The sequence below is a fragment of the Trachemys scripta genome, chromosome 10 (genome assembly GCF_013100865.1).
Source record: "Trachemys scripta elegans isolate TJP31775 chromosome 10, CAS_Tse_1.0, whole genome shotgun sequence".
Taxonomy (NCBI): Eukaryota; Metazoa; Chordata; order Testudines; family Emydidae; genus Trachemys; species Trachemys scripta.
In genome coordinates, this window is record NC_048307.1 from 6,621,120 (window position 1) to 6,633,199 (window position 12,080).

Genomic DNA, 12,080 nt, shown 5'->3' on the forward strand with positions numbered 1-12,080 from the left:
CGGGGTCAGCCTCAGCTGGGCCACAGAGGGACCGTGCGGGTCGGCGTTTTAGTTTAAGGGGATGTGAATTTTGATCCTCATGATAGGGCAGAGTCAGAGCAATGGGTAGAAGCATGCAGCTGGGTGTACCAGCTGAAATATGCATGCAGAGCTCTGCTATTGCAACCCGATCCTGACCTGCAAACCCTGATACCCAGTGAACCCGACCTTCCCCGCACCCCTGATACCCAGCAATCCCGACTTCTCACCTCCAGTCAGCACACCCCAGACTTGCCTTGAGATAAGTCTGCTGCTCCTGCTAAATTAGGTGGCAGTTTTGTGAGGATTTGTTTCTAAGACCCCGCTCTTGCCCCTTGGACATGTGTCTGAGGAAGCGACTAGGCAGAGACGCACATAAAGCCCTTGCAGCAGTAGAAGGCAGCCCTTTGTGAACTCAGTCCACGGGGCGGCAGGATCTAGCCAGCCCCAGAGAGCACAGAACCGAGCCCGGGGTTGAGGTATTCAAGTCTCACTAGCAAGCCAGGGAGCAGGGGAACCCAGGCCGGGTTTGCCACCATGCACTCAGACTGTTTCTGATTGGTTTCCATTCCAGCTTCACCTGGTCGGCAGCCAGGACCGACAGGAACCTCATCTCGGTCCTCTCTGGCCAGGTGGTGGAAGCGTTCGACAAGCAGTTCCAGGAGCTGTATCTCATGTCCCGGGGGCTCAGCCTGAAGTCCATTCCCATGGACGAGGAGCCGGAACCCGAGCCGTTCACTCTGCCCTCCGTCACGCCCGTCGCCCCGGCCAACGCAGTGGTGAAGAGGCTGATTAACCCAAAATATGCCCTGGTGAAGGCCAAGAGCGCAGAACTGATCAGCAAGATGTCGTCCGACAGGCAGGCGGGCGCCAGCAGAAACAAGATGATGGACAGCAAAGACAAGGCCCTTCCCGAGGGCCAAGGTGCCGAGCGGCAAAACGACATGGCCGACCTAGCCCCACCCATCCACCCCGGCCTCCTCAACATGGAGAAGGCCAACATGTTCGACTACCTGCCCACTTGGGTGGAGCCAGACCCAGACCCAAGCGAAATCTTGGGGTACATCAACATCATCGACCCCACAATAAAGAATGTGAAGCTGTCCCAAATGAACCGCATCAAGGTCTGTGACATCTCCCAGGCCAATGCCCAGCACAGGCAGATGCTAAAAAACAAGGAGTCGGAAGCCAAGAAAAGCCAAGAGCCTTCTCCAGCCAGCCGGGAGCAAAGAGAGGCCCCTCCGACCCCAATCAAGGAACCTCCCAAGCCAGTAGAAAGCCCCAAAGCAAGGAGTCCTGGGGAGGACAAGAAAGGAGCTTTGGCTATCCTGGCTGTGAGCCAGCACCTGAAGCAGCCCACGGCCGCAGAGACGCACAAAATGGATGTCAAGCCCCCAGTGCCAAGGCCGAGGACGGTTGACGTCGTGGACTTTATCTCCAAAAACAGCGCGCTCTGCAGAGACACGGCTGCCCTGCTCGGAGACGCCAAGAAGCAGCTGCACCAGGTGGCAGAGCAAGCGAATGCAGATCACGGGCCGGGTGAAAACCGCACACAAGCTCAAGCCGCGGCCAGCGATCACCGGCTGAGGAGGCAGGCGGCCGTATCCCCGGAAGCTCAGGGCACGGCAGCCGTGTGTCCCGTGAACGGGCTGGAAGGGGAGGAAGATGAAGAGGACTATTTGACGCTCAGCGATCAGGAGAGCTATTCTAGCAGTTCTGCCACCCACAGCTACCACCACTCCAACGCCTCCTCCACCTCGGACGAACTCTTTGAGGTGAGAGGTCGCTTTGGGCCGCTCCGGAGAACCAACTCCGATCACATCCCCAACGGGGGGAACCTGCACTTGCAAAGGAAAATGAGCGACCCCCACGTCAGCCGGGGCACCTACGTCAGCCCCCTGGGGAGCCTGCAGTCGCCGCCAAACTTGCGCTTGGAGGACGGGGTCCAGAGGCGGGACGATGTTACCGAGGTGATTAGGTGTGTGCTGGAAAAGGGCAATAGCCCGCGCGCTGTCCTGGATGGAAAGGGAGCGGTCGCCAGCAAGGCCGGGCAGGTAGGACGGCTTGTCGTATCAGTCTGTTCTTTGCTTCGTTCTCCTGCCCTGGAGCCTGGCTGCGCTCTGCATGCTGCTTGGGGATGGCCTTAGGGAAAATGGCACCCTAGGCAAATTTGTATTTTGGCACCCCTGGCCCTCTGCGGCCTCCTCTGGCGCCCCACTCATGCCCCCCGCCGCCTCCCCCGGCCCCCCCTCAACTTCCCATCGCCCCTGCCCCCCGCTGCCTCCCCTGGCCCTCTGCTGCCTCCTCTGGCCCCCACCCATGTCCCCCACCCCCACCTGCCTCCCCCATCCCCCCACGCATCCCTCCTGGCCCCAGCTGCCTCCCTGGGCTCCCCCCACTCCCCATCACCCCTGCCCCCCCACCCATCCCCCTTGCTCCCCGCTGCTTCCCTGGGCTCCTCCCCATTGCCCCTGGTCCCTGCTATCTTCCCAGGCTCCCTACTCCCCCAGACCCCCACTGCCTCCCCATCCATCCCCCCATTACCCCCTGACCTCTGCTGCCTCTCTGGGCTCCCTCCCACCCCCCAACCATTCCTCCCTGGCTTCTGCCTCCCCACCTTTGCCCTGAGCTCCCTTCTGCAACCTCGCACAGGCCTTCCCCGCTCCTTGCCTCTAGACCACGGCACCCAGGTGGTTGCCCACGTGGCCCACCCATAAGGCTGGCCCTGATGCTGCTACCCCTTGGGTGGCTAGACCGTCCCGCCACCCCCGCGGCGGCGGCGCTGCTATCTGTGGCGTGCGATCTTGATCCAAGCTAGCGCACGTCTATCTACCCAAGCTGGGCGTTACGTCTCCAGCTGCGGCGAAGGGCCGTCTAGGAGCAGAGCAGAAAACTCCCCCTCCCCCCCATACCCCTTCGTGACGCTCTTTTCACCAAGCCGTATTTCAGGCTCCAGCAAAAGGCCCTTTCGGCAACAAACACGTGTGCCCTGGCGTGACGCGCAGATAGGACCAGGGTGGCCCATGCAGGCGGGTCCCTCCCAGGCTTGCTGTTTAGCTCCTGATAAAAAACCGATTAGCATCAAAGAGAACAGCACCCGGCGCGGAGTGACTCAGAGGCACCCGGCGACAGTGCCGTGAAATAGGGGTGGTGGAGAACATTGCAACAGTCCGCAGTCAGCACTTTTCAGGCCTACTCACTCTGCCTAGCCACAGCAAGGAACACGCTGATCATTTGGGCTTGGTTTTACTTGCGGGACAGCTGTTCCTGCCAGGTGTGGCCGTGCCCGGACACGCCCCGCTTTTTAGCTCAAATGCTGAGGTTGCTGCTTCGCTGCTCAGCGCTCGCTGCATTGCCTTTTCTAAAAGGCACAGAGATTAGTCCAGGGCCAGCTTTCACGTGCCACCTTTCAGTGCGTTCAGTCATTCGGGGCCTGATCCTCCGCTGGCAGAAATTGGAGCAGCTCTCAGGGTCTCAGGATCCAGCCCTCAATGTAGCTCTAATCCAGTGGGTCTCAAACTTTTGGACTGGAGACCCCTTTCACATAGCAAGCCACTGAGGGTGACCCCTCTTATGAATTAAAAACACTTTTTTATATACGCCTCCTACCCCGATAGAACGCTGTCCTCGGGAGCCAAAAAATCTTACCGTGTTATAGGTGAAACCGCGTTATATCGAACTTGCTTTGATCCGCCGGAGTGCGCAGCCCCTCCCCCCCGGAGTGCTGCTTTACTGCGTTATATCCGAATTCGTGTTACATTGGGTCACATTAGATCGGGGTAGAGGTGTATTTGACACCATTAGAAATGCTGGAGGCAAAGCAGGGTTTGGGGTGGCAGCTGACAGCTTGCAACCCCACCGTGTAATAACCTCACGACCCCCTGAGGGTCCCAATCCCCAGTTTGAGACCCCCTGCTCTAATCTGTCTATAGGTAATGAAATTTACCAGCCCAGACCCCATATATGCTCGCCCTCACGTCCCTGCGAAGATGATGCTAAGCGAACAGCCAATGCGATTTTACTCGTTCATCCGAAAATCGCAGCACTGTATAAAGCCGGAGGTGCCAAAAACTTTCAAGCATCGCTATAAAGCAGTCTGCTGTGGCCCCGCGTCCCAGCCAGAGCGTCCAGACACTGGCCAGGGAGCTTTGTATTGGGACGAGTGTTCGTGCAATAGCTTCCCCAAGACTTCTGAAGGGGAAAGACGCCAATGAGTCACGTGGTCATCATTAGGAACAGACCAGAAACCTCAACCCGCTCATTCATAAACAATAAGCCGTTCTCAAGCTGTCACCGAGTGTGGAGGAGCCGGGGTCCTGCACCCCCCTCTTCCTGCGATCGACCGTGACTCTTAGCCAGCCAGTAAAACAGAAGGTTTATTGGACGACAGGAACACAGTCCCAAGCAGAGCTTGTAGGTACAACTAGGACCCCTCATCCAGGTCCCTGGGGGGTGGGGGGGACACGACAGGGAGTTTAGACCCCAACCCTGGGGGGCTCCCTCCGGTTCCCCAGCCAGCTTCAAACTGAAACACCACTGCAGCCATCTCCTTCCACCCTCCCCCCGGCTCCTCCTCCAGCCTTTGTCCAGTTTCCCGGGCAAAGGTGTCACCTGGCCCCATCCCCCTCCCAGCTTAGGTTACAGGCTTAGGTATCGGCCCTCAAATAAAGTCATCCCCTGCTGTTCCATCCCCCATGCAGATAGTTCCAGTAAAACTAGACGACATTCCCAGGTCAGTCCACCCCGCTCCCTACGGCGTCACACAAGCCAAAATTCCTCCCTGGTGTAACCTGGAGAAGCCCAGAATCCACAGGGTCATTAATGGAAGAGTTACGCCAGATAGGACTGTGACCTAATAGCTAGCAATGGGCCTGAACCGTAACCCTCTCCTCTGAGCCCTTGCAAACGTCAGTGGGGCATCAAGGATCCGTGTCCCAAAGCTCAGCCACTCTGTAGCGTTCTGGTTCCAAATTGAACCCTGAAGTGGAAAGAGTCTATTTCCCATTTGGATGCTGCTGAGATCTCACAACACCAGATGATCTTGCAAAGCTTGGGGCAAAGGCTCATAAGAAGAGCTGGTGCCACTGAATTTCAGCCCTAACCCCAAAATTCAGCCCTGATCCTCCCCACACACACACACCCCTCAACCCAATTGGGATTGAAACAGCCCATCTCCAACACAACAACATAACACTCCTTCCAAAGCATTTCACTAGCTGTACGCACACACCACCATAGAAAGGCAGCCACTTCTGCGGTGGGGGACTGCAGCCCACCGGTGCCCAGCACACACTAGAAGAGGAAAAGGAGAACTTTTGACCAAGGATACTCAAGCAAATCCCATGCCCTTTGAAGAGCACCCTGCAGACTGGTTAATGTCCACGCAGAGGGACTCGGCATACTGTCCCAATCCTCTATGCAAAGTGGCTAAAGCCACCCTTCTGAACCGCAGCGGCTTTTGCTCAGTGACAGGCAAATTATAAAACCCTGCCGACACTTCCCCTTTGCTGTGTCTGTACCTCACCTGGATAGAGAACCCGGCTGATCATCCCCGGCATGATGATAACCCCCAGCGGCAGCATTTTCAAATAGCTCGCCAGGATGGAGCCGGCCTTGGCGTGACTCAGGTTCTTAGCCGAGAGAGACCTCTGCACAATGACCTGCAAGAGAGAGGGAGACACGACCAGCTGCAGCTTAGTGCTTGAGAAGTTGGGCCCCAACCACCATGTCATGTCCAAACTCCCCCAAACGCTGGGGACGTTCAGCACTCAACCCAAATTTTGCAGCCCAGGCCCATCTGGTCCTTGCATCCTGCAGGGCTGCCCCGAACAGGATCTGCTGGTATTATTCCAGAACATCAGAACGGCCCAGTGCCACCCATGGACTTCCTCCGCTGGAGACCCCAGCTCCTTGCATGCAAGGGTCCACCTCGCCCTCCACTGGGCTGGAGCGAGAGCACTGCATGCTGGGATACGTCGTCTCTGCGGGTGGCAGCCTTGCACAACAGAGCAGGAACACAGCTGCGCTCGGCCACGTTTGAGATCAATCGGGTGGGATTGCTGGGTTCCCGGCTAGTGTGACACTCAGTCTGGCAAGGCAGGAGCACTGCTCGGTGACAGGCTTTGGGTTCTTTGGTCCCAGTGTTAGTACGGCTGTCTCTACACTACATGCCTTTTAGCGACTCAGCCGTTCTGCTACAGCCATGCCGCTAAGAGGTGCGCAGTGTAGTTGGTCTTTGTGGGAGGGAGAGAGCTCTCCCGCCAACAAAATAAATCCTCCCCCAACAGGAGGCGGTAGCTTTGTCGGCGGGACAAAGCACTGTTCACAACGGCGCTTTTCTTTGGTAAAACTTTTGTTATTCAGGGGGCGGTGGGGGGCAGATTTCACACCCCTGAATGACAAAAGTTTTACCAAGTATCAGAGGGGTAGCCGTGTTAGTCTGGATCTGTAAAAGCAGCAAAGAGTCCAGTGGCACCTTATAGACTAACAGACGTATAGGAGCATGAGCTTTCGTGGGTGAATACCCACTTCTTCGGATGCATGTAGTTTTACCTACATTTTACCGACGAAAGTGCAGCGTAGACAAAGCCTTCGAGTGAGGGGAGAAGTTGCAGGAGAATGTGCCCATGTATATTGAGAGACAGAAGCATTGTTAAGTCCTCAATTCAGTGTGGCACATTCCCGTTCACACTGACCCTCTCTATCCTATAATGAAGGAGCAATTTTCTCCCCACAATTAAATTCCAGATTCCCCTAAAAAAATATATATGTAAACAACAGCACTGGCATCCGACCCTACACAAACAAACCCACTAGTGCTTACGGTGTCACATGAACATGCATGCCCATCATGCTTTGCGTGCTGTGCCTCTCTGCGCTGTCCCTATCAGTGGGCTGAGAGCACTAGGCAGAGAGTCCCACTGCTCCATCACCGTCACCGCTGCTCCCAAGAGCAGAGCGGTGCCGTAGCTGTGAGTGGAGGAGGGAGCACAATGGAGCATTTCCACAGCGTGCAAGGCGTGACGCGGTCATCTTCAAAGCACCAGACACCCGCCCACACAGCCTCACTCACAGGGCTGTTGCATTAGCACTCCCATTTCACAGATGGGGAAACCGAGGCAGAGGCGTTAAGTGCCTTGCCCGAGCAACTCAGTAGCAAAGCCAAGAACATAGAGCAAGAGTGGCTAGTTCCCAGGTCTCTGCAGGAACCAAGCTCCTCCCATTGATGGCAGGGCTGGATTCAGAGCTTCTCTCAAAACAGCCAAGTCAGTGGAAGAGCTGCAAAAAAACCAGCTCAGCTAAACAGCTAAACAGCCAACCCCCCCCAGCTTTATTCTCAGGGGCTCAGCCCCGCTCTGGCTTTGGCTCCATGTTACTGTGCCGTGTCTTCAGAGGTGCCGAGTGCTCATGACCCCGCAGTGTTGTTGTAGTCTCTGGGCCCGGGAAAGGCCCGCGTAGCTGACCTCCCCAAGCAGCAGCGTCGCTCTGGAGGGGCCGGAAGCCTTGTCCCAAGTCAGAACGACCAGGCTTCCCTGCCATTGTGCCTTTACCCGTCATCTACAGCTGCAACGAGCAGGCGCCCCACAGCCACCCTGAGCTACCGGCATCCGGGGGGGGGGCACCTCCGCTGACGCCAACGAAGTCGCTCTGGAGGGAGACTGGCCTGGGTTAAGTGAGCCTCAGGCCCATAGATCCAAGAGAGGGGGAGGGCACGGGCTGGCCCAAGCAATTGAGTGGCTCTTTCCTGGCCCTTCCATCCGATGAGCCAGGGAAGATGCCAAGTGCGGAGGCTGCCCTCGCGTCCCCATCGGGGTGACTCAGAGGAAGTCGCACGGCTGAATCACAGCGACGCGGCGCGAGAACCGGCCTGCCGGTCTCACCGGGGATTTCCCCTGGCCAGGAACCTCATCGAGGCTGATTCACAGTAGATGGCACAGGGGCAGGCTGGGGGTGATGAGGAGGTGCCACCTCACAAGCATCGGCCAGGGCACTGATCACTCATCCAAAGCTCTTAGAGAGGAAGGATGGCCCAGGGGTTGGGACGCCAATCTGGGCTTAGGGAGACCCAGCTTCAAGTTCTTGCTCCGCCACAGACTCCACGAGACCTTGGGCAAGTCACTTCATCTCGCTGTGCCTCAGTTTCCCACCTAGAAAGTGGGGTGTCGGGAGGCCCACGCCATTTCAGAGTGGGAGGCGCTCAGATGCTATGGGAAGGAGGCCCAGAGATGCATCAGAGTGGCAGGGCCAGAACTACAGCCTAGTGGGTCACCTGCAAGGAACCAGCGTGTTTCTCAGCAGTGCTGCTGGAGCTCAGAGCCTCGTGCCAGGGATCCTGTTTGCTGACGAGGCGTGGTGGAAACACGCACGGTGCATTGCCCGGCTTCCTAGCAATTGTCTCTGTTATCTAAATATTTGCTCGTCTCAACACGTTCAATGGGCTTTTGCACGACACCATCCAGCTGGGCCCTTTGGGTTTGTTCTGTTTGGATCCAGTGCCAAGAGGCCTCTCTGGCTCGGGCGTGGGCCATATCGGCCTCAAAGCGGAGCCGGGACAAAGACACGTCCAGGGTGTGCTGGCACAGTGTGAAATGCGACCTCCTGCGTGAGTGGAGGCATCTGATTTGGGTGTAGTTTTACGTCCATTTTGCAGGCTGGCATGGGAGCCCACAGCAAAGGATTGTGGGGAAAAGAAGCCATCCAGGGCATTTAACCAGCTAATAGGATGGAAACAGAGGGAGACAAATATCCAGTTTATGCAAGTGGTGGATTAAGGGTATTGGGGCCCGGACCCAATGTAAAGGCCCCTCTGCACAACTAATCAAGCCCCCCAGTGCTACGGTGCTGCTGGCTTCCTGCCACACCAATGTCACCTCCTGCTCCACCCTTCTCAGGTGGCATCTTCCCCACCACTGAAATCCACAGCTGCAAGTTGTGTTGGTCCGAGGGTCCCCTCCACGCCCAGAGCCAGGACCTGCGGCTGCATGGATCTTGCCTTAAGCCTGCATGAAGCAGCCACACCGAGGGTCACGATGGGTGTTGAGGCCACTATACAGTGGCAGGGCACGGAGGTATCTCTGGAGACCTAAGTGATGCCGTGAATTTCTGGGGGAAACAGAGGGCAAGCTATCATAGGAGCCGTAATGGGAAACGCTGGGTTAATTCTTTCTCTTGGGGGTTTCCAGTCACCCCAGACCCGAGGAGAATTAGAGCTAGGGAATGGCGAAGGGACTCGCCCAAGGTTGCACAGTGTCAGTGGCAGAGCCAGGCCCACACGTAGCATTTCAGGCGTGTGTGTCCAACCAATTCTTGCCAGTAAGCATTATTCTCTTCTCTTGTCTTTATCAAACAGGGTCAGCCTTTCCACCACTACGTATCCAGGAACTCAGCATGCCCAGGACAAGGCAAAGGGGGCATCCATGCCCCGAGACACGAGAAAAACCCAGGGCTCAGCAAATACAAGGCGGACGGAACCAGTGCTAAAAAACCCATCGTAGCCACCAGCTCCCCACCATACTGGCAAAGCAAAGGTTTCAGTTCCATCAGGAACATGCAGCCCGGCCAAGGCCTCCACAGAGCAACCGGCAAGCCCTTGTCCTCCCTCCCAGAAAGCCAGAGGACAGCGGACGAAGTGAGGACGCCACTCGGCATCCCGCTCACCAAACTCTCACAGTCCAAGCACCTCAAGACCAGGGCAGGCGGGGGCCAGCAGGTTTCCACCGACTCCAAACGGAGGCTTCCTGGGGCCACCAGCCGCAAGGACCAGTAGGCACCGAAGCAGGTGGACTGCAAGTATTCAGAGGCCATAGAGCGGGGAGATGCAATTCCATGAGGGAGGGGGAATATGTTTACATTTACCTGGTCGGTGCACCAGTACCAAGTGGCCAAGACAGATAGCCCGAAAGTCATGCCAGTCCAGGGGAGGTCTCCGGAGACGGGATCTCGGAAGAGGTGCATGGCGTCCGCTCTGGGCAGGTGGCATGTCGTGTTGGGGATAATCTTGGCCGGAACAGCCTTTAAATAAGCCTCTGCCAAGTTCTGGTATCCTCCGATCTTGCTAAACGCTGGAAGGGAACGGGGAGGGGAAGCGGATTAGAGCACTGAAATACAAGCAGATCAGCTGGCAAAAGCCACAGCCACCTTCCCAGGCAGAATCTTTCCTCCCTTCCCGCTTGCCCCAGGAGGCAGGGCCAGAGGAAGAACCACCACACGTTGCGACGGAATTTTATTCTTATTTAAGAGACACGTGAATCAGCTGGTGTTTTGCACAGTTGGGCCCGGTAGATTCCTGCTTCCCCCAGGGGACGCATCCCGGGTCCTGGATCCAGGCTCCCCATCGGGAGGCTCTCTCCACTGAGTTTGTACTTCCAAACTCCACTGAGTTTGTACTTCACTTTTATTAAAGCACAAAGGTCCCCGGGCAGCGGGATGTTCTTGTTTAGGTGGTAAAAGTGACCAGAGGAGGTAGCGACTGACTTGATTCATGACGGTGCTAAGTGCAGGGTCCACCCTTTGACTCAGAAGTCAGACCATTTTTTGTCGATCTAGGTAGTGACCTGATAGCCCCAGAGTCTCTGGGTACCTAGACACAAGTGCAATACAGACTCACTTTGCTGGGTTTTCTTGGGGTCCGTCTACACTGCGAGCAGAGGTGATTGCAGCACGTGTAGACATATCTGAGCTCGCTTCGACCTAGCTAGCGTGAGCTATCGAAGCCCACCAGGTATCCTGGCTAGGTACTCGAGTGGCTAGACCTTACTTCTATTGGGACAGGAGCGAGCGAGACCAAAGCTAGCGCAGGCATGTCTGGACGTGCTGCAATCCCATTCACAGCTCCAGCTTCAGCACAGATGTACCCTGAGAAATGGCATCTTCCCTCTGGAGCAGTTAATTCCCAGGGGTGAAAGTAACACCTGTGCTAAAGGCCTAGCCCCCCTGCTCTCCCCAAATCATCCCAAGCCTGGGCAGCCACTGGCAAATAAACCCCAGATTATAGACCCCGCCCCTCAGCAGCCCGCTTTCAGCGCCACCCATCCACTCCCAGCCCCGCCAGCTTAAGCAGCGGCGACACTCATTGCGGCACAAGGATCTTGCGAAGCACCCAGCTGCCCGACAGCCCTGCTGCCAGGCGGGAATCCAGGCTTGCTTCCTCGCCGCCGCTGGGAGACGGCGCTAAATTCACCTTGCAGTTGCCCCACTGAAGCCAGGGGATTACCCTGGCTAGCTGGGAGGAGAATTTGGCTGCGGATGCAGGGGAAGGCAACACACTTGGCTTGCAAAAGGAGGTGGGAAGATGCCCTTCCCCTTCCTCAGCACTTCCTTCCTAGCCAGTCCATGCAGGAGCACGAACATCCCGTCTGTGGCCACTTCCCATGAGAGCAGGCGCTGCACACACGATGCGGCACAGCGACAGTTACTCACACCCAAGAGAAGCTGCCAGTCTCCTCTTGCCCAAGCCCATGCCATGCCCCCACTGGGCACTGGGCGCAAACTCCTGTGCCCCAGCAGATGGGGCAGAGGCGAGGTAGCCGTCTGGGGGCAGGTTGAGGAAGCAGCCCCAACTACGAAGGGCTGGGCAAACCCCAGGCCCGGATATCGGGGGCTGCTTCTAGCACAACTTGTGGTGTTTGGGGCTGAATTTATTTTAAAGCGATGGAGGGAGAGGGGGGAAGCAGCTTGTCTCTGTCTCGCCTTCCGTTCCTCCTCTGCGCTGCTGCTTTGTGAGAATCAGAGCGGGGCCTGAACTGGAAGCCAGATCTAATGCCCCACCTCCACCCCAGATCTGACACCCCCAGCTCCGACCCTCTCCCCCTCCATCCAGCCCAATTCTCAGCACCTTGGCATTAGCAGCAGGTTAGATTCATGGGGTTGCCAGATCGATATGGACCCTCCCCTCCATCCCCCACCCCTCCTTTCTGTGCCCTTTGAAGGGGTCTATGCCAGGCCTGCCACCCGCGTGACTAGCTAGTGCCCATAAGTCACAGCGGCTGGCAGCCGAGAGAATTACCAGTGCAGCCCATGGAAACCGAATGCCCTGCTAGTGCTCCTCTGGGCCCAGGCCAAAA

The 12,080-nt window shown here is 57.0% G+C and overlaps 2 protein-coding genes across 3 annotated transcripts in view; one reads left to right on the forward strand and one right to left on the reverse strand.

Annotated features, from left to right (window-relative positions):
* Window positions 1–9,894, forward strand: part of FAM83G (family with sequence similarity 83 member G) — a 31,302-nt gene extending 21,408 nt beyond the window's left edge. The window contains exons 4-5 of the mRNA XM_034784703.1: window positions 593–2,072; window positions 9,368–9,894. Coding sequence (XP_034640594.1) covers window positions 593–2,072; window positions 9,368–9,784 — 1,897 coding nt within the window. The 3' untranslated portion in view covers window positions 9,785–9,894. The remainder of the gene's footprint in view (window positions 1–592; window positions 2,073–9,367) is intronic.
* Window positions 1–12,080, reverse strand: part of SLC5A10 (solute carrier family 5 member 10) — an 87,212-nt gene that overhangs the window by 46,420 nt on the left and 28,712 nt on the right. For both annotated transcript variants that reach the window (XM_034784705.1, XM_034784704.1), the window contains exons 8-9: window positions 9,874–10,079; window positions 5,543–5,678 (exon numbers count right to left, since the gene is read on the reverse strand). In XM_034784705.1, the coding sequence (XP_034640596.1) occupies window positions 5,543–5,678; window positions 9,874–10,079 (342 nt within the window). The remainder of the gene's footprint in view (window positions 1–5,542; window positions 5,679–9,873; window positions 10,080–12,080) is intronic.